At 40.5% G+C, this 23,036-nt stretch overlaps 3 protein-coding genes across 5 annotated transcripts in view; 2 read left to right on the top strand and 1 right to left on the bottom strand.

Moving 5' to 3' along the window:
- Positions 1 to 467: 467 nt before the first annotated feature.
- Positions 468 to 2,899, top strand: Pgant35A (polypeptide N-acetylgalactosaminyltransferase 35A). Its single transcript, XM_064686070.1, has one exon. The coding sequence runs from the start codon at positions 600 to 602 to the stop codon at positions 2,475 to 2,477; it is 1,878 nt and encodes a 625-aa protein (XP_064542140.1). The 5' UTR covers positions 468 to 599; the 3' UTR covers positions 2,478 to 2,899.
- A 339-nt stretch (positions 2,900 to 3,238) lies between these two features.
- spel1 (DNA mismatch repair protein spel1) lies at positions 3,239 to 7,494 on the top strand. The gene is made up of 6 exons (XM_064685991.1): positions 3,239 to 3,394; positions 3,456 to 3,505; positions 3,572 to 4,362; positions 4,419 to 5,503; positions 5,563 to 5,795; positions 6,779 to 7,494. Exons 1-6 carry the CDS (start codon positions 3,346 to 3,348, stop codon positions 7,325 to 7,327), a joined length of 2,757 nt encoding a protein of 918 aa, XP_064542061.1. The 5' UTR covers positions 3,239 to 3,345; the 3' UTR covers positions 7,328 to 7,494.
- Positions 7,495 to 8,114: 620 nt separating this feature from the next.
- Positions 8,115 to 23,036, bottom strand: part of Ca-Ma2d (Ca[2+] channel Muscle-specific alpha2/delta subunit) — a 68,695-nt gene continuing 53,773 nt past the window's right edge. The window contains exons 1-11 of one of the 3 annotated variants that reach the window (XM_064685987.1): positions 19,843 to 20,877; positions 12,758 to 14,087; positions 12,524 to 12,700; positions 12,387 to 12,464; positions 11,951 to 12,327; positions 11,700 to 11,851; positions 11,116 to 11,621; positions 10,814 to 11,056; positions 10,269 to 10,362; positions 9,775 to 10,199; positions 8,115 to 9,709 (exon numbers count right to left, since the gene is read on the bottom strand). In XM_064685987.1, coding sequence (XP_064542057.1) covers positions 9,596 to 9,709; positions 9,775 to 10,199; positions 10,269 to 10,362; positions 10,814 to 11,056; positions 11,116 to 11,621; positions 11,700 to 11,851; positions 11,951 to 12,327; positions 12,387 to 12,464; positions 12,524 to 12,700; positions 12,758 to 14,087; positions 19,843 to 20,009 — 3,663 coding nt within the window. In that variant the 5' untranslated portion in view covers positions 20,010 to 20,877 and the 3' untranslated portion in view covers positions 8,115 to 9,595. Of the gene's footprint in view, positions 9,710 to 9,774; positions 10,200 to 10,268; positions 10,363 to 10,813; positions 11,057 to 11,115; positions 11,622 to 11,699; positions 11,852 to 11,950; positions 12,328 to 12,386; positions 12,465 to 12,523; positions 12,701 to 12,757; positions 14,088 to 19,842; positions 20,878 to 23,036 lie in introns of those variants that run through there. The other 2 variants (XM_064685988.1, XM_064685990.1) reach the window with 2 other exon arrangements.

Genomic DNA, 23,036 nt, shown 5'->3' with positions numbered 1-23,036 from the left:
TTTATGCTCAGTTTGTTGAATGTTGTGTATTATAAACGTGCAAAATTGGGCGAGCAATGTTATATGAATATTAAAGACGTATGTAACACAAAATGCTATAGATAATAAAGACAAAATATTTATAAATCCCAAGAAAAATACGCATTCCAAATCAAAAGACTAACGAGTGCGCGCTTAGGCTCTGGTTACAGTGCGCACACACACAGGTGGCAACGCTGTCAGCAGCCAAGGCTTACAAATTGATTAATCTAATTAAGATGGCGTTTGTAAGCCAAGATATACCAAAATAATGACGGCATAATATTTTTAAATCCTATAACGTATAGAGCCATTAGCAGCAATAACGTAACATGCTAGCAGATATAGCTGTCAAATCAAAAACCAACGAATGCGCGCTCACGCCCTGGCGCACGAACGGATGGCAACGCTATTATCGATAGCCGAACTATCGATATCAAGTATGCAAATTAATTGAATTTAATTAAGCCAGCGCTGGTAATCCAAGTGTTGTGTTGACGACATGGCACAAATTCCGGTTTTTCTGGCCTCGCTGTGATGAAATCTGCGCTAATCGTTAAGCTACAACAGCTAATCTACATATGATGCAAATTAAGCGTCTGCTATGCAAATCCTGCACCCTCGGCTCCCTGCTCATCGCTGGCGTGTGGATGCTGGCGCTGTTTGTCTACATGCACCATCTGCGTAGTTCCATTCCGGCGGCTGGCTGGCGCTTTAATAACTCTGCAACGCCCCGTGCGGAGTTAAGCTATCAGGCACAGGTAACCGTTGGCTGTTCGCCCATCTCGCTAAACACCACACACGCTGCGTCGGCGGGGGCGGGGGCGGCGCCGCAGGATCAGTTCGAGCTGCTGGGCGTGGTGCGCAACAAGCAGGACAAGTACATACGCGACATTGGCTACAAGCATCATGCGTTCAATGCACTTGTATCCAATAACATTGGTCTCTACCGGGATATACCCGATACACGGCACAAGGTGTGCAAGCGCGAGGAGCCGTTGGAGCCGGAACAGCTGCCACAGGCGTCGGTAATTATGTGCTTCTACAACGAACACAAAATGACGCTGATGCGTTCCATTAAAACCGTGCTGGAGCGTACGCCGGGCCATCTGCTAAAGGAGATTATTCTGGTGGATGACAACAGCGATTTGCCGGAGCTGGAATTTCATCTGTTGGCGGATCTGCACGCTCGTCTCAAGTACGACAATCTGCGCTATGTGCGCAACGAGCGGCGCGAGGGTCTGATACGCTCCCGCGTTATTGGTGCACGCGATGCCAACGGCGATGTTTTGGTTTTTCTGGACTCGCACATCGAGGTGAATCGCCAATGGCTGGAGCCACTTCTGCGCTTGGTCCACGCAGAGAATGCGACGCTCGCGGTGCCCGTGATTGATCTCATCAATGCGGACACATTTGAGTACACGCCAAGTCCGCTGGTTCGCGGCGGCTTTAACTGGGGGCTGCACTTTCGCTGGGAAAATCTGCCCGAGGGCACGCTCAAGTTGCCCGAGGATTTCAAGGGTCCCTTTCGATCGCCCACCATGGCGGGCGGACTGTTCGCAGTGAACCGCTTGTATTTCCAGCACATTGGCGAATACGACATGGCCATGGATATCTGGGGCGGCGAGAACATTGAGATCTCGTTTCGCGTCTGGCAATGCGGAGGCTCCATTAAGATTGTGCCCTGCTCACGTGTTGGTCACATATTCAGGAAGCGACGTCCCTATACGGCGCCCGATGGTGCCAATACCATGTTGAAAAATTCGCTGCGTTTGGCCCATGTGTGGATGGACAAGTACAAGGATTACTATTTAAAGCATGAGAAGGTGCCGAAGGATTATGACTTTGGTGACATCAGCGCGCGGCTGGAGCTGCGCGAGCGTCTGCATTGCAAGGACTTCGACTGGTATCTGAAACATGTCTATCCGGAGCTGCGTGTGCCCGGCGACGAGTCCAAGAAGCCAGCTGTGGCGCCTGTATTTCAGCCCTGGCATTCGCGCAAACGCAACTACCTAGACTCGTTCCAGCTGCGTCTGTCCGGCACACAGCTGTGCGCCGCTGTGGTGGCGCCCAAGGTGAAGGGCTTCTGGAAGAAAGGCAGCTCATTGACTCTGCAAAACTGCCGAACGCGTGCAGCCAACCAGATGTGGTACGAGACGGAAAAATCGGAGATCATACTGGACAAGCTGCTGTGCCTTGAGGCGGCAGCGGACACGCTGGTCATCATCAACAAATGCCACGAAATGCTGGGCGATCAGCAGTGGCGACACACGCGCAATGCCAACAGTCCGGTCTACAACATGGCCAAGGGCACCTGTCTGCGTGCCGATGCTGCCAAGGAGGGCGCCAGCATCAGCCTGGATCTGTGCTCCAAGGCGGACGGCGTGGGCGGCGCCTGGGACATTGTGCTGATGAAGCAGGAGCAGCAGCAGCAGCCAAAGCCGGACAAGCAGCTGTGAACGGCGCAGTCGGTCAGTCCATCATGCAATAATTAGACTGATGTTAGTCTCTAAGTATAAGCTGTTTTCAATGCTGTATTAAGTTTCGAATAGTCAGTATTTTTGCACAAATGTTTGTTTTTTTTTAACAACCAATGACAAAGGTGAATGCTTATATTCAAGAAAAATCAAATCCATTAAATCAAAAGTATTTAAAGTGATTCATATGCTAACGTACGATTGAAATGTATTGTAGAAAGTCGATATAAATCACTATTTGATTAAAATGTCTCAAATATATTTATGTAGATATCTATAAGTTCAATATATATATATCTGTTAAATCAAAACGTATGGAAGCAATGTAATTAATTTAATTTTAATTATTAATATTCAATAATAATTAAGCTTTCATAATTTATATTAAAAAAAATCAGAATTTATGAAGCGTGAAAATACGAATAGGGTGGCAGCACTTTAAATAAACAGTTATATAACTGTGAACTCTTGTAAAGATTTGGGCCATGATTTGCGAATTGACGTCGATTTCTTCTTCAATTTTCATTTTACAATTGAATAATTTTTAGTCGAGCTTATAAAATGTTTTTGCAAATTTAGCAAGCATTAAATAAGTATATATATGATAAAAACATGTATTTAATAACGTTCAATCGAATGGTGGAATGACATTCTATGTTTAATTTGAGTGTTGATGCATGGTGCGACGAAATGTTAGCACGTGTCATTCCACTGCTTGCGTATTTTTTGCAGCTGTTTTTTTGCTCTGGCGTTAACCAGCACTAGTTTAGTCGCGTCGTTCTTGCAAAGTGGCGCGTAAATCGGCAAATTGTTTAAAACTTAGTGAAAAAATATAGATAAAAACCATAAAATGGAAGGAAAATCTATAGTAAGCAGACAGGAGCCGGTGTTGCATTTAGGTGAGCATCAAAGAAACACACATTTTGCAGTTTAAGTATCTAAAATCGCTCTGCTGGACAGATACCAATGCACGTCGCAATTTTATCAAGTTCCACAACAAGCTGGGGGAGGTGAGTTGCAGATTTTTATTGCGGTTTAATTTAGTTAATTTACATATTAGATTACATATTCCATAGAAACCCAGGTCGACAGTGCGCTTTTACGATCAAACCGACTGCTATACGGTGCACGGCAGCGATGACTGCGAACAGGTGGCAAAAATTGTCTACAAATCCACGGCATATGTGCACCCGCTGCTGCCGGACGACAAACAGGAGACGCTGCAGTATGTGGCAATGTCCAAGGCCAACTTTGAGCTGGCAGTGCGCGATTTGCTACTGGTGCGCAATTTGCGAGTTGAGGTATACGTGAGACGCACCGAGTGGCAGCTGGAATACCGCGGCTCGCCGGGCAATCTGTTACAGTTCGAGGACATTTTGTTTGCCAATAAGGAGGTGCTGGTGGGCAATAGCATCATATCGCTGCAGGTTAAGCTGGAGGGCGGCACTCAACGTCGCGTGGGCGTGGCTGCCGTAGAGCAAAACGATTGTACATTTCAGCTGCTTGAATTTGTGGACGATGATTTCTTTACCGAACTGGAGGCCACTGTGGTGCTACTGGGTCCCAAAGAGTGCCTGCTGCCGTCAGCTGATGGCGAATACACAGCCGTAAAAACGCTGCTGGAACGCAATGGTGTAATGATAACGGTGCCCAAGCGTGGCAGCGCCGCCGAGCGCAATGATCTGCTGCAGGACTTGAATCGTCTGCTGCGCTTTGCCAAGGGACAGCAGGAGGATGCCAATGGTCGCAAGGAGTTGCAAATGCAATTAGCCGCCGAAGCGCTGCGTGTGGCCATCAGGTATTTGGATTTGATCAATGATGCCGGAAATTTGGGGCACTACGAGCTCAAGCAGTTGGACCTAAAGCGGTATGTATAGAATATCGTTTTATATATTTATATTTATTCAATTTTGCGCTTTGCAGATTTGTGCACTTAGATTCGGCCGCTGTGGCCGCTCTCAATATAATGCCCAAGCCCGGCACACATCCCACAATGCCTTCGTATCGCTGGCAGAGCATTCTGGGCGTGCTGGATCATTGCCGAACGCCACAGGGCCATCGTCTCATGGCGCAGTGGGTGAAGCAGCCGCTGCGCAGCTCCGAGATTCTCAACGATCGACACAACATAGTGCAATGCCTGTTGGAGTCACCAGAGACATTGGATACGCTAAGTTTGGACTATTTAAAACGCATACCGGATATCCTAATGCTCACCAAAAAGCTGATGCGTCGCAAGGCCAGTCTGCAGGATCTATTTCGCATTTATCAGGTTATTTTGCGCACACCAAAGATTCTACAGCTGTTATTAAGTCTGGAGCACAGCACAGTACAGAGCGTGCTTTGTGCGCCCTTTAAAAGCTTTTTGGAAGATCTAACTGGTCTGAAGCAAATGGTCGAGCAAGTAGTGGATTTTGAGTCCATTGAGAAGGGCGAGTATTTGGTCAAGAGCACCTTCGACAATCGCCTCATGGAGCTGCAGCAGACCATGACGGAATTGTACAGCAAAATGGAGCGTCTGCAGAACAAGTGCTGTGAGGAGCTTGATTTGGATGGCAAGATGGTCAAGTTGGAGAATGTGGCCAAGCTGGGCTATCATTTGCGCACCACAATCAAAGATGATTCTGTGCTGCGCAAGAATAAAAACTATCGCATTGTGGATGTAATTAAGGGCGGCGTGCGTTTCACCTCCGACAAGCTAGAGAGCATTGCAGATGAGTTCGCCAGCTGCCGCACACGCTATGAGGAGCAACAACAGTCCATTGTCGAGGAGATTATCCAAGTGGCTGTTGGTTATGCGGCTCCGCTAACCTCTCTAAATAATGAGCTCGCCCAGCTGGATTGTCTGGTCAGCTTTGCCATAGCCGCACGTGCTGCTCCGACGCCCTATGTGCGGCCCAAAATGCTGGCCGAGGGCGCTGGAAAGCTGCTACTTGAGGATGTGCGTCATCCGTGCTTGGAACTGCAGGAGCACGTGAGCTTTATAGCCAATAGCGTGGCTTTTGAGAAGGGTGCGTGTGTATTGATTTACTTTAAGACTGTCATTTATGTTCTATTTGTATTTTCACAGACAAGTGCAACATGTTTATAATAACGGGCCCAAATATGGGCGGCAAAAGCACGTACATACGCTCCGTGGGCACAGCTGTTCTAATGGCCCATGTTGGCGCGTTTGTGCCCTGCAGCATGGCTACCATAAGCATGGTGGACTCCATACTAGGCCGCGTTGGCGCCAGTGATAATATAATTAAGGGATTAAGCACCTTTATGGTGGAAATGATTGAAACTTCGGGCATAATAAGGGTAAGTCAGACGATATTTAAATATTGAATTCTTTGCCCGGCTGACTTAAATTTAATAAAAATATTCCTGCCACGCCCGCTCCCTGCCCCTTTAAGCGCCACAATCAATGCCTGCCCTAGTTTGCGATCTATAGACACTTAATTAGGTGTTTGTTAATGATCAACTTTAAACATCGAGTACTAACTCTAACCTCATGCCCACTCCCGCACTTTTAAATCGTCAATATATTAATATTCCTTAGTTTGAGATTTAGAGGCATCTTATTTGGTGTGTGCGCATGATCTCTTTCAAAGATGAAGTCATAATTCCACGCGCCATGCCCACTCCCGCCCATGCTACGATCCATATTACCTTCAGTCACAGTTTGAGAGACACTGCCTTTGCGTTACTCTTGTGTAGCGGATATACTTGATTATCAGACTTTGTGCCTGTTTTCAATTATTTTGAAAACATCAAAACTCACTTTATTTATTTATTTTTTTTAATTGTATTTTGTTTTTTTGGGCATAAGGCAAGCATTTCGGGTTTCTTCTAAAGACTCGAAGATGTGCTTGAGTTAGTTTTCTTTTGTGTTGTGTTTTGAGGTGTTGGAACAATTTCTTTTAAAAGGAGTACATTTCACCCGGATTACATTTCACCCGGAGTAACCACTTTTTTAAATCTTGAATCAATTGGCTTTAAACTCAACTCCAAGCTCTGTGCAAGCATTTACTGGACATTTATTTTTACCAACATCCAAAAATTCAACACCCTGTATGGTTGTATTTTTTCAAACTCAGCTCCAAGATTCATGTATACACTGCTTTGGAATTTAATCTTTCTCGACATCCAAAAATTCAACCCTTGTATGGAAATTGGCGGTCCTTGGCTTGATGACAAAAATGTCACTCTAAACGGGCGGCTGATGGCTTAACAAGTTTAGGAACACACGGGCAAAGCCAGCTTTTACACCAACAAGCTTATTATAATTTTCTAAATCGCAGACTGCAACGGAGAAATCACTGGTCATCATTGATGAGCTGGGACGCGGCACATCCACCTATGAGGGCTGTGGCATTGCCTGGTCGATAGCCGAGCATTTGGCAAAACAAACGAAATGCTTTACGCTCTTTGCCACACATTTTCACGAGATCACCAAACTGGCCGAAACCTTACCAACAGTTAAAAACGTTCACATGGCTGCTGTGGCGGATGATGATAACTTCACGCTGCTGTATCATGTGCGGCCGGGAGTCATGGAGAAGAGCTTTGGCATACAGGTGGCACGACTGGCCAATTTTCCGGAGCATGTGGTACAAAATGCGCAGGAGGTGTACAATGAGTTCGAGGACGAACATGCGGGCAAGCAGAGTGAGGCGGATAAGGCGCTGCTGGATAAGATACAAGTGGCCATAGAACAGCTGTCAACGGCTGGCAATAATACGGATATCAATGTGGAGGATCTAACACAGCTGGTGGCACAGTTTGCCAAGGATATTAAACAGCTGGACAGCGATTATTTCAAGACTGTGCTAACCGGCAGCGAGGTTTAACACACAGAAGCTTATTGTAATTTAAAGAAAAGTTTTCGCTTTTAAAGTGAAAAGTTTCTATAAAATATAAAAAGAGCATAGAGATTATAGTAATATAAACAGTATTCATACGAGAGCTATCCATCCAGAGTCTTACGTTTATTATTTAAACATTTATTGGTCTTTTTTTTCTTATTAGCTGTAAAATTGTTTTTGGCTTCTCTTATTTTTTTTTTTTAATTCATATTGTATCAGTTTTAAACCGTTTCTGTTTTAAACATCAAATTTTTGCATACGAATTTTGCACTAATGCATTTGCATTTTCTAATGAAATTAAAAATAATTTTACTATTATTAAATATTATTAGTGGGTGTTTAGTTTAGTGGACATTTGGTATTATATAGTAATAATGCTTAAACATGGCATTGCGATGTTGTCGCTCGTTTTGAATTGCGAATCCATGCGAAATATTACCAGTTATATTTATGCACATCATTTAGTTTAGTAGTTTTTACATTTTACAACGTTTAAACACTCCAAAAAATAAATATCGTATTAGTACGCGTAAACATTTAATTAGTTTAGTTTTAGTTTCATTATGTTATTTTTGTATTTTTGTAAATTACATTTAATAGTTAACTGTTTGGTTTTAAAATTTCCATCTTCATTTTGATTTCAATAATGTTTCAAATTCGATAAGAAACTGAATTTAAAAAACATTTCACCACACTTCGTACTTGCATCAAATTTACTTTTCTATGCATAAATTCATAAAATGTTTCGAAATACGATACAAAGGCAATTGGGTTGTTTTTTCAACAATATTTGTTACTTTTTTTGTTTGTTTTTTTTTTTTTCTTTTTTGGGTATTTGGTTTTACATATTCTTGTTGCTCGTGTAAATGTTGCGCTGAATTTTGTTTAGCCAAAAAATCGATATAGTTATAAGAAGTTTTTTTTTCTTTTGTGCAACTTAATTGAGGTTCTCGAAATAAGTATTGCATACTTTTCAGGTGGTCCTATTTGAATACCCCTGCAGTGGGTCTTTTTAACTTGTTTGATACTATTTATGTAAAGTTATAGCCAGGACGAACTAAGTCAATTTTGAATACAACAGATCATAAAATATCTTGATAACTTTAATTCAAATAATAGACTAAATAACATAACTCAAGTTCTGCTTATTTTTAGAAATTGCAATTTCATTCATGATTTGAAACCATTTTTGGACTCTTCTAGACGTTTTAAAGTTGTATGGTCTTAAGATCTGCAAGGGTATTTAGAGCTTCGGCCTAACCGAAGTCAACTTCTTGAAGTTAGTGCATATGTTCGTCTGCTTTCGAGCGTAAAACAAATTTAACATTATTAAAAAATACAATAAAATCGTTACAAATACTTTCCGTACATTATTACAATACATATACAAAAACCATATATATAAACTTTGAATAGCGGTTAACAAATATCTATAAAAAACATTGAATACATTAAATATATTTTATATGCTAGTATATATATCTTATATTTAAACATATCCTTTGATTTTTACCATTTAAAAATCCATCTGATTGTATACGAAAAAGCTAAAGAATTTTGCAAGACTTTCCATATAAGTAGTATATATAATCTTCGGTTGGGCAAAAGGGACGAAATATTTATATGTAGGTCTGTTTATAGTGTGCTTTTGTGTGTGTGTCTGTGTTTAGATTTCTTCACTTCGTTTATAAAACACCAACTAATTTTATAAAATTACAAAAATAATTATTTGAATTATTTGTGTTTACATACACTTTTTAGTTAATATTTGGCATAGGTTTTACCATTTTTAAACCATCAAAAAAGTTAATGAAACGTGCGCCTCTCAGCTATATGCATTTAGTATAAAACTTAAATTTCTTTCGAAGTTTTCGTTAAACAGCCGTAAGAGCTTAAAAAAGTGGTTGAAATTATAAGAATTTAGAAATATTTCAGGAGTTGCTTCTTCGACTGCTTAGCAACGATTTCTTAATTTTTTTTTTTGTAATTTGTAAAGTAAAACGATTTTTATTCTTAACATTTGGCGTATTTTGTAAGTCTAAGAGTTGAAATTGTTGTTACTAAATTTGCTTTAGGTTTTTTTGTTTTATAAGATTGTGCCTTTGTTTTTTTTAGTTGGTTTCTGTTATTTGTTGTTAAACATTCGACTAGAATTGTACTACACAATAGTTTACAATCTAAAAACAAACAGATCGCAATAGTACATAGGTATATAGTATATATATACTTATATATACACATATATTGTATAAACTAGACGCGCATAAAGCAACGCGTCAAGTAAAACATCAAAAGTGTGGTCAGCGGCAGCAGCTGAAGCGTCAGAGCCAGCCGTGAGGCGTTGCCGCAATAGGTGAACAGTTCCTCCTAAAGAACATTTAATAAAATATATATAATGAAATATGATTATTAAATTGAAATGGCTAACTCACATCGTCGTGCCGCGTGTAGCACTCCTCGATGCGCCGACGCTCGTAGAAACTCATATTCAGCTTGTAGCAGGGAAACTCCTCCTCGTAGTCGGTTATGCGCTGCGGTTCGGTGGTTAGGCGTACGCTGCGCGACGGCATCAGCACATTGACCACCATCAGCACCAGATTCGTGTTGGGTATCTTTTTCACCAGAAATGGTCGCGTCGATGGCACCTCTATGTAGTCATTGATGCCCATCAGTGCGGAGGGTTGCAGCGCGTAAAGCGTTGAGCGCATATCGCAGGGTTTGTATATCGGCTCCGGTTCGGGCTCTTGAAATATTGCCTCACCATCGTCGCCATCCTCCTTGGGCTTGGCAGCTGATGGGGAATTGCTGTCGCCCACAGCCACATATTCATCCTCAATGTTGTCCAAATACTCCATGACTAATAAGAATATATTATACGTTTTTTTTTGGTTAATTAAAGTTGGTTTGCTAGCTACGATTTACTTACAGGGCGCACCATCCGCCCACCATTGAACTCTTTGATAGTGCCAGAAAAGCTGCGCTATTAACCATTTCCAAGCTAGGCCGAGCACTTGTAGTGGCTGTGAAATATATAATTAAATAACTAATATATAAATATTTCTATCGGTTATAAACTTTTTAATATTTTAACTAAAAATGGTCTCTAAGATGTCACGACGGATTGAAACTGGTTTCACACAAGTTGGAAATAGGTTCAAAAAGGGGTTAAAGCACATTCAAAGCAGGTTTGAAATAGGACTCAAGCCGTTTTGAAATAGGTTTCGAACAGGTTTGAAAAGGTTTTATTCTGGTTTCATACTGGTTACAAAAAGGTTTCATGCAGGTATGAAACAGACTTCGAACAGGTCTCACACAGGCTTGAAAGAGACTCTCGACAGATTTTGGAACAGGGCTTTACGCCCTTAAAAAAAAGCTTGAATCAGAATTCAGTCAGTTAACAATTATAAATATAATTTTTAAATAAAAAATATTCTTCTACGTGGTCTTATAGCCTTTAAGCCGTTCACTCACATGCAACAGACTGTGGGCATCGCTGGGCGTTGTTGGCTCCACTTTGCATAGCCCCTGATAGTCATAGACCTCGATGCTTTTGAAGATGCCCTTCTGCACCATGGCGGCCATAACATCGCCATGGAATTCGCCAAAGAATTTGCCCGTCGTATTTATATTCTGACCTACAACAATGTACGCATTGTTATCGATAACCGAACAGTCGACGTCATCATCTGTGCAGATGGGCAGGCAATTGTTGCACTGTGCGTGAAATAAAGAATAAAGATCCGATTGCGGTTCGCGTTGCATTCTGCACTCACATTATCGACGGCGGTGATGTTGAAGAAGCGCTCCCACATGCGCGCATGCGAGAACTGGAAACCGACGACGCAGGCGGGCGCCTCTTTGCCGCCATCTCGTGGAAAGATGGCATGCGAGGCGGTTACCTTGAGATCGCTATCCTCCAGCGGATCGTTGTAGTGTTTGACCGAATAGACAAAGCTCTCGGTGTTCTCCTGATGATGCTGCAATATGGCGCTTTTGTACCAGGTCTCATCAATGGCTGTTGTATGATAATCGCCAAATTCCCGATCCGTATCCACTTCCACTTCGCCAAAGATGAACTGCCAGCGTGTTAGGCCACTCATGGTGGCCACGAAACGCAGTGTGGCACCGAAGCGTTCAATTAGCTGTCGCTCCTGATCATTCTGGAACTTCCATTCGCCGTAGCTAAAATTTGTGACCTTGGCATCGAAGATGAGCAAGTGCACCAGCTCCTTGTTGCAATAGTAGGCATCATCGCCGAGCGTCTTGCGACCGCAGTTTACTGCGATTAATAAAGACATTAATTAAACAACATTAAACAAACGTTGGTTGTCGTTCGGCCTTGCTAGGGAATACTCACGATCATCTTTGTCATCCCAGTCGGACTCATCTTCGGCATATTGTTCCGGCCACTTCCAGTCGGGTTTCATCATCTTTTCCAGAAATTCGCGCAGCTCCGCTTCAGGCGTCTTGAATTCGTGACCCTCAAGATAGTGATACTTGCAGTAGACCCTAGAAAAATGTTTTTTTTTTTTGTTTGGTGTAGGTACAGAAAATGCCTGACTAGGGTATACCCTGTGCAGGGTTACTACTTATAAGTCTTCCACATACCAATCGGGATGCACCTTCCAGTTTTCGCCAATGAAGAACTCCGATATGTTAACCTTCATGTGTTTGTTCTTGTCCACCTCATCGCCCACCTTGATCCAAGTCTTGCCATACTCGCTGGGCATTACAATACCTAGAGTAAATGGGGTATTGGGCAGCGGCGCAAAGAAATAATCCTGTTTCTCTTCCGAGACGCGACGCATTTTATCATAATGGAACTTGACCGGAATATCCCTAAACTCGTTGGCCTCATGATGCACCATGGCGCTGCGCAGGTTTAATATGGATTGTCCAGGCTCGCGTGGATTCTGATCCTCAAACAAATGCTCCACTTCGGTGAAATCAATGCTGTTATAGTTGGGATTCATTTTGCCATTGGACTGATGGGCAGGGATTATGGATAATTATATTTTTTTTTACTCAAATGAAGTTTGCTTACGCCAATGGGTCGCAGATCCGGATGAAGCAGCATGTAGCCATTGTTGGAAACCACAAAGGAGTAGCCATTTACGCCCAGCTGTAAGGATTGATCACCTCTTAAAATATACTTTCATAGGATTCCCAAGTAGCTCTTACCTTATAGGGCAGGGTTAGCTTGTCGATATCCTCGACTGGCAAATCCGTTCCGGCTACGCCCAGTAGACGGGCGCGTTTCCTTGTGCTGTTCTCATGGAGATAGGAGCGATCAAAGGCGGGCACGCCCACCGCTATCATGAGACGCGGTCGCCGTTCCGTGCTATTCATGGGATCATACTGCAAGAATGGAAGAGTAAGACATGTTTTGGGAATCTACGAGAGAATCAGACCAACCGTTTTGTCCGTAAAAGCATGCGTCCAAGTAGGCGGATGCTGTTCATTCTGCAGCACCAAGGGCGTGGCTATAACATCGACGTACTTGAGCACCTCCTCGTGGACCTCGTCGAGCGTCTGGACATGCGAATAGTAGCCACGATTCAGACAGGCCATCCATTGTATCTCGCGCACCTTGGTTACCTCCTTGCCCAACAGATACGTAAAGATACGCACGTTCATGCGTGAGGTGCCGTTCTCCCCATCACCCCAGTTGTACTTCTCAAAGACATCGGTGGTATTGCCGGCAACGCCGTCGGTAACCAGCATAATAGCCTGGTTGCAGGTGGAGGTTTCATTGCAGCGACGATTTATATAATAATTGCGTAGAATTTGAAAAGCGTGCTCGTAGGCCAGCGTCAGATTCGCATAACCCTCGGGATCCTCCAGTTCGGCAATGGCCGAATTGAAGACATCAATGTTTTCGGGTGTGGCCTGTACCAGTGCGTCCTTGAAGCAGGGTATAATGCCCTGCACCTCGCTGGAATACCGAAAAATTGTGAAGAAATCGTTGTTGGAGAACGTGTCCAATATGCTGCGTATGGTGAACTTGGCCACATGATGTCGATGACCGGTCATCGAGCCCGAGTGATCCAGCAATATGACAATATCCTTGGAGCATGTGGCCGTTTCGATGTACCAGGAACGTTTGCGACAATCATAGGTATCAGCATCCAGTTTATTTGCGCGCGAGTCTGTCCACTGTGCGGCGGGATAGTGACGCAATATGCCCGTATCGGAGCCAAAGTATTGCCAGGACAATGCCGGATCGGACTGATAGTTCTGCCGGAACACCTCATCCAGCTGCTCCGACCATTGTATTGTCTTAAGCACATGCGGCGCACGATCCCACACATTCGAGGGCACATGCACCGAACTGTGCTCCGTATCTACGGATATATTGTAGAAATGGGTGTCCGGATTTAGCATCATATCGCGGTACATATACGCATATTCTTCCTCATTGGGCTCCAACTGCTCCGAGCTGTTCCCATTGAATGCCGAGTACTTGCTGGAGTAGTAGGTGAAGTTCGTCTCCGCATATGTCTGATTGAACTCAAAGTTCTCGTTAACACTCTCCGCCTTCTCCTGTATGCAGCGCACTGCGTCCATTTTTCGTGCCAGCATTTTGCCCACATTCGCTGTGATGGACTTGATCAGTTCGGAGCCATTTTTTAGTTCCACGCGTGCATTGTACCCTTTATATTTCTCTTTGATCTGCTGCGATTTGGTTATCTTCTGGGCCAGCAGAAATAGCTCGTCTCCAAATTGGCTTGCCCATTTGCCAACGCTGAAAAGCAAAAAATAAGATGGATTGCATTAGCAAACTAAGTGAAAAATCTCTGTGCACTGATATGTTTATGGGAAGTTCAAGAACCAGTCGAAAAGAAGTGAGAACCTAACAAAATACAGGCAGTGATTCCTACTGGTACACTATATATAGTTATCAGATATTGACATGACTCTGGGTATATTAAACTGAAGTGACAAAAACGGAAAAAGAAAAATTTTCTTCCCTCAAGAATCCTTACTTTGGTAGCTGAGAGTCCAAATCGGACGGGTCTGAAACTCACACATATTTCACAATTTTAATTTCTATATCTTTCCAATTTCTCAAAAGTTCCAATTTCGTGCACTATTATTTCCTGTTAACTCGTCAGCAATCTGGCAACGCCAAATGGCAGCTGCCCCGTATAGAAATGTCAACCACCTGTCGACTTGCAAGCAAAACAAGGCCACTAATTAAATTAGCGCACATGTCTAACACGAGTGTGTTGGTAACGGTAAATACGGCCAAAAGGTGTTTATGTGTGCGTGTGTGTGAGTGTGAGTGTGTGTGTGTGCGCGGCAAAGAAAGTAGCCAAGCCAAAAGCAGTCTGAGCAGCAGCGCAGCAGCGCCGCGACGCAGGCAGCGAGCAGAATCAGCTGTGCTTGGGCATAGCTTAAGTGTGTGCGAGTGTTGCGTATGTGTGTGTGCGAGAAATCAACAAGTGCCTAGATAATGCGCGCGCAGGTTTTTCATAAAACTCTTCGATTTAAAATACTCTTAAAAATTATGCTCTTAAATTAAAGAGTGCGCTAAAAAACAATTATGTATATTAGTTAACGCCAGCAATAACTACTGCTACAATGAAACGTATGTAAAAAATCTATCTAGATCTATAAAATGAAAGCTTAACTTTCTTTTGATCATTTATTTATTCATAGTTGTTATATATTTACTTTTGTTACAATTAAAGATCCACAAGATGAGCTACTTAAAATACCTTCTCTACGGGGCTAACTTAAATACAAGTCGTTATTTACATACGACAAACATTAAAAAATTAACATTTCAAAGCAAACAGAAGCCATATCTAAAATGTCCCCTCATAATTAATCAATGCCATATTTATAAATTACTTAAAAAAATTAATGAAAATCACATAGAAAGGCGATGTTTGCAAGAAAAACCAGAGTGACCAAGTGAAACTAAGAAAAATATAATAAAAAAAGAGCTGAAATATGACAGAAAGAGAGAAAGAGGGAGAGTCGGTGAGTGAAGAAGAAGAGAGTCAGTGAAAGAGAAAGGAAATGACAAAGAGCTGGTCAGAGACAGAAAGAAGTAAGAAAGAGAACAGAGACGTAAAGAGAAACATATATAACAATAAAGTGATCCCATTAGTTTGACCCCGAATTATGTACTGACTGACAAAATGAATTTCAAGGAAAGTAATAGAAGAGAGTAGCCAGCGAGAGAGTGTGCTTAGGGGAGAGAGAAATAATAGGTGTATATAATAGATAGATATAATAGACTAGTAATGGATATAAAGGTAAGAAGGATATATAGGAAGAGGTTTGGAAAGAGATTTCTCAGTCGGAAAAGAGAAAGAAAAAAAGAGAGGGAGAGGTGCAGTGAGAGGGAGTAAGGAGGAAGTGTAATAAATTATTAGACGATATTTAAAGGTTCGGAAGCGAAAAAAAGAGTGAAAGTAAGGTACAAATTGAGAAAGGGAACAGATCGAAAGGAAAATATAGATTGTTGATAGTTGTTAAACAGCGACAAGGAAAGCTAAAAAAGATAGCTACAGAAAGAGTAAGAGAGAGATAGAGAAACGAAAGATAATGAAAAATGTGCGAGCGTGAATTGAAAAATTTAAATAGAGCAACCGATAGAGGCAAAGAGCAAAAAAAATTAGCAACTTTATTATAATTAATTTCAATTACAAATTTACTACTGCTAACCCTTGATGGTACTAAATAACATTTATGAAAATCGCATAGAGGCGTTCTGCAATACTTTTTTGGATACATTTTAAGGAAAATTACTTTAGATCATTACAAAGTCGTAGTGTCCGCTTTCTGACACACCTGTGCATAGTGTCTGTTCTCTCCCTATATCTATCATGAAATTTGACAGTTGTAGCGCTCTCTTCGTTCTCTTTCTCTATCGGTTTGCTCTCATGCTCTTGTAGTTGCCGCTTTGCCTTTGACACAATTATTTGCCTGTGCTGAAGTGCCGCGTCTGCTTAAGTGTAATTGTTGTCGTTGTAGTAACAAGCTTTTTATTTCATTTTGGAGCTGTTCAATTAAATTTGCATCATTTCTTTGTGGCAGCAGTCCATGGGGCACCCCCACAACGTCTGCTTCTCTCACATTGTTTTTGAATGGGTTTTGTTGTTATCTGCACTAAATATCGGACTGTCTGGGTCGTGGGTGTGGACGTATGTAGGTGCTTGTGAGTTGCCAAGTTTTTGCCTTTGTACATTGTGTTATTTATTTTCTTTTTTTCTCTTTTTAATGATTATTTTTGGTTTTTCTTACAATTTACATTGATTTTTTATGTGCGCTTGCCTTATGGCCATTGTGCGCAGTGCGCCAGAGCGAAAAAATCGCATAAAATGTTGCATTAGATATGCCAAGATCATAAATTATAAAGTATTTGGCCAGTTTGTTCTTATTTTGTTGTCTTTAAAGTGTTTTTCTGCATGACATTCTATAGAAAACTTAAATTGTGTGACTTAACGGAATGATATAATTCTCAATATGTTTAAACGTGGGATACAACACTGATAAACTCTGAAATGAAAATATAGGAGCCAAATTTTGTTAGCTTTTACACCTTTTACCATCTTGTAAAATAAATGGGGCTACTTATGTTCATCCCGAAAATCAAGCCTTGGTAAATAGCAATATTGCAATATTTAGCTTTCCGACTATCAAGTGCGCATATCTTTGTTGATATATATTTATTTGCGCAAATCTAAATAATATTTTTGAATATTAAAAAAGCTGTCACGCTTTAAATTCTTGCGCATGGCTTGAGCTGATTAAATAAAGTATTCCATTCTATTTTATAAAATTAACTTTGAACGCTTCGAAATATTAACAAAAACACAAGCGCATTGTTATATACAAATACAATATATATACCTTTCTGAATATGTCTAGTATTAAAAATGATGATATCATAGAGAATTCGACAGCTCCGTAGCGCGCCCCACAAATTTGTATTATTAATCTGGCAAAATGTATAAATTGCCAAATAATAAGTACATTTTTATTAGTTTTCGGGGCGTTGCTTTGAAAATCATTACCAAAAAAACGAAGGATTGTCCAGCTGGGGCTTTTTTCTGTATGGAATTTGTGGTCAGTGCATGTCAAAGTGTAATATTTGAAGACTGTTAATTAGATATTCCATTTGCCATTTGATTTAATTACATTTGCTAATTGTATTTACTTGGCCGTTTACCCAGTCACAGGTAAACATTTCGTGGCGTTAAATGAATAGAACCTCGACTTTCAGCAGCCCCACAAAATGCCCAGTAAAATATGCATTACGCGTAAATAGACGTCTGTAGTACCTGCTCTGCCCCCAAGTCAACATGTCAGACATATAATTCTTTTATGTGACTTATGAAAAGTGCGCCCTGAAAAAAAACACGAGAAATAAGTAGCAAAAAGGTCGTCGCCGTTGTCGGCAGCAGCCGCAGCTGAATTTGTGAGCAAATACGCTGACGCACAATTACAGACACACACGTACACACACACACACACACACACGCACACACATATATATATACACACGCGAGCGCTAAAATGAAAATTCGAAACAAAAGACAAAACGCGTAAACACGCAACGGGCAAAAGGCAGGAAAAAACAACACTGAGAATATTACAATTAAGCCTAGACGACCATCTAATACGCTACGGCCAATGTTTAAGTTAAGCTAGTTAAAAGCTCATTGCTATAAATCGCGTTTAAGCTACCAACAGGATCTAATGGCTATAAGTAATTATATTTATTATAGATAGTTATTAACTATTAAACTATCTTTCAAATCTTATTAGCTTCTATGTACCAAGACTAAAACAATAATAGATGAATACACCGTGAGATTTGAAACAGATGCAACGTTGTTCAGTTGCCTAAACTAAACTAAGTTGAATTGTAGTCATTAAATATTTAGTTTAAGCTTTGATTTACAAGTACGAATGCAAGATTAAGCTTAAGCCAAAAAGGTTAGGGTTCAAATTTGTCTTACAATCTTATTGATTTTGAGGTTTTTAGTCAGCAAAATAGCGTTGCGTTTTTATGTCCTTGGCATATATTACGAATTTGGCACGAAATGAGTAACACATATAAGATACCCTTGAAGAATATATTAATTCTTATTCGGTATCAACAGCGGAGTCTATATGACCCTGCCCGACATTCTGCTCGTATCTTCAGTTCTAGTTTATATGTCCGGTTGGGATCATTATTACATATAGCTACCATATAAGCGATTGGCCGAAAATGAGGTTCTTATACGAATACGTTTTTGTTGTTTATTAAATGCCAATCAAACTTGGCATATACGTGTTTGAACATGTTTCAAGGAACATAGGCATAATCCTCCGAATATCGGACTACAATATTAAAATGATTTATAGAAAACGCGATCAACAACAAGAGCTAAGCAATTCTCCTGGTATGTTCGCAAAACTATAACTATAAAACCAAGCCCATACAAGGGTATTTAATATTCTGCGTGTCGAAGATAGCCTTTTTCTTGTTTTTACTTGCAAAAGCTGCTTCTGCTAGGCAACAAATACCAACCAATTGTCTTATGGCTTATATTTCTAAAGATAACTAAATCCATGTAATATGCTTTTAACTAAATATTGTGCTATCGCTAGAAATAAATATATAATCTAAAAGCTGACCAAAAATAATACAACTTTATTACACCCAAAATGCTTGCTAGCTAAAGTAAAGAAAGCACAAATTTAATAAATAACGAAGATGTAAAAATGATGTATAGATAAATTGGCAAAGTTATGGAGCAATTGAATGTCTTAATGTTTACGTATGTGGTTTAAAAAGTTATATAGCTTATCCTTAGATGTAATCGATTCATTTATGCTGAATATATTTTTTTTCTACAAAATCCCCTCAAAAAAATGTGAGCTATTTGAGCTGCCCATTTAATTCGCTGTTTTTTGCTGCGATTAATAAGTGTTATCCTAGGTACAAATCCTTAAAAAAAAATCCTCTTGCTGTTGCAATTGCTGTATGCATTCAAATCAACTGACAAACTAGACTAACAGAGTTAAATTTCGCAATTAAAGCAATTAAAGTTTAGATCACCAGCTAAATTGCATATTTTAGCTGTCAATTAGCAGGAAATTGCATGCGTTAAGTCTGAGATACGAACATTTCGAAGAGCAAAGTTGCAAATGATTTGCTTCGCATACCCTACACATAATTATAGTCCACATGCCGAACGCTTGATTCGCAGGGCATTCGATAAGAAAAGTGAGGGACGATGGCAGTTGCCAAAAAAAAATTAGCATAAAATGCACGAAAAATTAATGAGAAACGTCGACAACGCGTTGTGGAAGAGAGGGGGGAAGACATTCTCGTGGATGATGATGATGATGATGAGCACACGCCCTTTAATGGGCTTGTTCTTAACGCGCCAAAAAACATTTTCATGGAAGCCGAAAAACAAACTCAAGTTTCCATAAATATTATGTTTTTTTGTTGGGTTTTGGTAATTTTATTATTTTTGAAAACTTACGCTTCGTCCGCGGCGGAAGCATGCACCAGAAATGTGGTGGAGGCGGGGCCGCCATGCGGCGTCGCTGGCGGACCGCAGATCAGCAACAACAACAGCGGCTGGGCGGCAAGAAATGCGGTCAAAATGACAGCAAAATGTGTCATCAACTTTTCGCATGTACCAAACATTTTGCTAGCATTTTTCAATCTGTTTTTGTTCTTTTTTTTTTGTTGTTAACCTAGACACACGCACTTATATTTTATTTGACCAGTGCACAATGCATTTGACCAAAATTATGTTTGCTCCCAAAATTTGGTATACAATTTTGGGTGGAGTCGCGACGTTAGCAGCGGCGCTGACGCTGACGCTGGCGCCAGGCGCACAGTTTTTTCACGCCAGTTATATTTCACCACACGCGGCGTATGCGTAATATTTGAGTTATTGCATAGAAGTAACAAGAGAACGAAAATAAAAATGATTGAAATGCAAAATCAAGTTAGAATTTGTATAAATTGTTGTTCGTAGTTTTCGTTAAATTTATTTTCAGCTACACAACGAATTTATATTTTTCCCTCAGCTGTGCGTACAATTTTCTATATATAAACTTTTGCTCTTAGCGCGGCCCGTTTTGATTACACATATGGCACACTGTCGCTGTACACGCGCGTATTTGTGTGTGTGTGTGTATGTGTGTTGTATATTTGCCTGAGTGAGTGTTGTTGTGTTGGTGTGTGTGCGCGCGCTGTTTGGTTTTCCGCTTGATTTTCGGCTACCGCCAACGTTGAAGAGCTGCGTTTGACTAAATTGGAAAAACTGAAAATTTTCTGAATGCTGCCTCGGCCACAGACAGAGAGAGCGCGCGTCTCTTTCTCTGACGTTGCCCTATTTATAGTTGCGCTCTCCCACACACACACACACACTCTCTCTCTTTTTCTCTGCCTGCCTCTCAGTTTTTCTCTGCTTGCTTGTTTACGTTTACATTTACCAGGCGGCAGCACAGCTGTTTGGTATCCTATTGATTTTGTCATGAGGGATTCCGTTCGTAGCGCCTCATACAATGGCATTCCATTTGCTTTTCTTCTTCTTGTTGCCTGCTACGCTTTACGCCGCATATTCATAACAGAGAACAAATTTTGGGAGCGCCGCTTTACAGAGAAAGAGAGCGAGCGAGAGAGAGAGAGAGAGCGCGTGTGTGTGTGTGTGTGTGTGTGTGGTTCTTAAGTATATTTTTCTTGGCTATAACATTATTTTCACAATTTTTTATGCGTCTTTTTTATTATTATTTGCATAATTTTTGCTTATGATTCCATTTGGCCCATTTTCGTGGGGTAAAAATATTTTTTTGGATTTTGGTAATAATGCGATTGTCAACTTTTATGGGATTTAAATGATTTTAAATATAGAACCTAGAATTTGAAATCATATTTTGGAATGCCTTAGAAACTGTAGAGAATTATGTTTCTTATTATTGAATAGAAATCGGGAAACCTCCAAACATTGACCAAATTATATAAATAATATTTATAATATATAGTTTATTATAGGAAAAAATGGAAAAATCAAAGAATACGATTAAAACTAATTGCAAATTGGAATCAGTTTTAATTCGCTTCAGTTGATTGTTTTAGTTCTACATTTGGGGTAAATCGCAAACTAATTATTTTTTTGTATATACGAACTATTGAATAGAATAATAAACCTGAATATTTATTTATGTTCTTATAAATGTTTGATGAGCTGCATATGCATGTTCGAAACCATTTAGAAGCGATTTCATTACCGTGGCTCACACAATGCCAGTCATAATAAATTATTTATAGCCATTTATTGGCCTGAAAGTGTGGGCATAACACATTTTCAATTACAATATTGCATTATTTGAAATGCCTAAGCCGCAATAAAATAGCAATTTTTAATCAAAAATTCATCGTTGATTGATGTAAATTATCCCTAAGCTCTTTTAATTTGATGAATAATTCATTTTCTGCCGTTTCCTGATGTTAATGCTTTATAAATCCAAATTAGGCTGCGGGCAATTTTCGGCGCAAATTCGCGGCAAATTATTTTTTTTGGCTGAACTCAGCACGAATAACAAATTTTGCGGGCAAAGCAATTTACACAAACACACACATTCGCACACGCACACGTTCACACACACACACACACACATGGACTTATACATCCATATACAGTTCAAGTATGTGCCTGCCGTAGTCACGACTCACATTGTCATAACAGCTGTAAGGACATGTAGGATAGCAAATGCCTGAGCCCTCCATGGCCTGTTGGCTGTGGGGTAGCGACACGGTTCATGATAATGATAATGATGATGATGATGATAATTATGATGACAACGCACTTAGTCAAATTTTTAATGAACTCAACAGCGTTTTACTTTTAAAAGCACCACAACAACAGCAAAAACAAGAACATCTGCACAAGGATCACAACACGAAGGACACTTTTTAGTGCAGTTGGCTGAGCGGGCACAACTTGTCTGTGGCATGAGTTAGGGTATACCAGAGGGTAGTTTGAATTTGTCATAAAATAGGGAATATTGAATAATATTATGTTGAGAAGTTCTGGTCTAGTAGATATATTTACCAACAAGCTAGGCATAAACACATAAAAATGAGCAGGTTGTCTATTAAGCTACTTTAAGATCCACTCGATTCTATATTCAGCACACTTTGCTATCAACTCTACAGTCGGAAGCGCCTTGTTTCCCTTCTGAAGCTTTTACTTGTTGAGAATTGCAAGCGTCGGGTTGCAAAAAAAAGTAAAGCGTGCATGCAGATGTCTATATTATGTGTGTTTTACTCTGAAGCAGTATTAGCAGCTGTGTTTATAATGCAAAAAAAGGGTTTATTTTTATGTTTTTTTTATTTTTGTTAAAAAAAATCGTTTATATGATATCTTGACGTTCAACTTGACAGACTGCCAAAGAAAGTAACAGAATAATCCATATAAAAACTACATTCTTATACACAAAATACTCAAATACGTTATTTGAAATTTTTTGTATAGCTTCCAAGAAACGATTGAAATACGTGCAAGCATATTAAATATTCGGCACTCACATATTGTTTTTGGCATGCGCTTTCTTGTACTGAGGTAGGCTTAATTACGAGCTGGCATTTTTATTTCGCATAGCATACTTTTCAGGGCAGCCCGAGCGCGCGACCCGCTCTACATGATAATGAGCATAATTTGCG

This window comes from Drosophila montana, unplaced genomic scaffold (assembly GCF_035044405.1).
Source record: "Drosophila montana isolate Dmon_TW-CO22-7 unplaced genomic scaffold, ASM3504440v1 contig_312_1, whole genome shotgun sequence".
NCBI lineage: Eukaryota > Metazoa > Arthropoda > Insecta > Diptera > Drosophilidae > Drosophila > Drosophila montana.
This window is presented reverse-complemented; position numbering and strand designations above follow the sequence as displayed.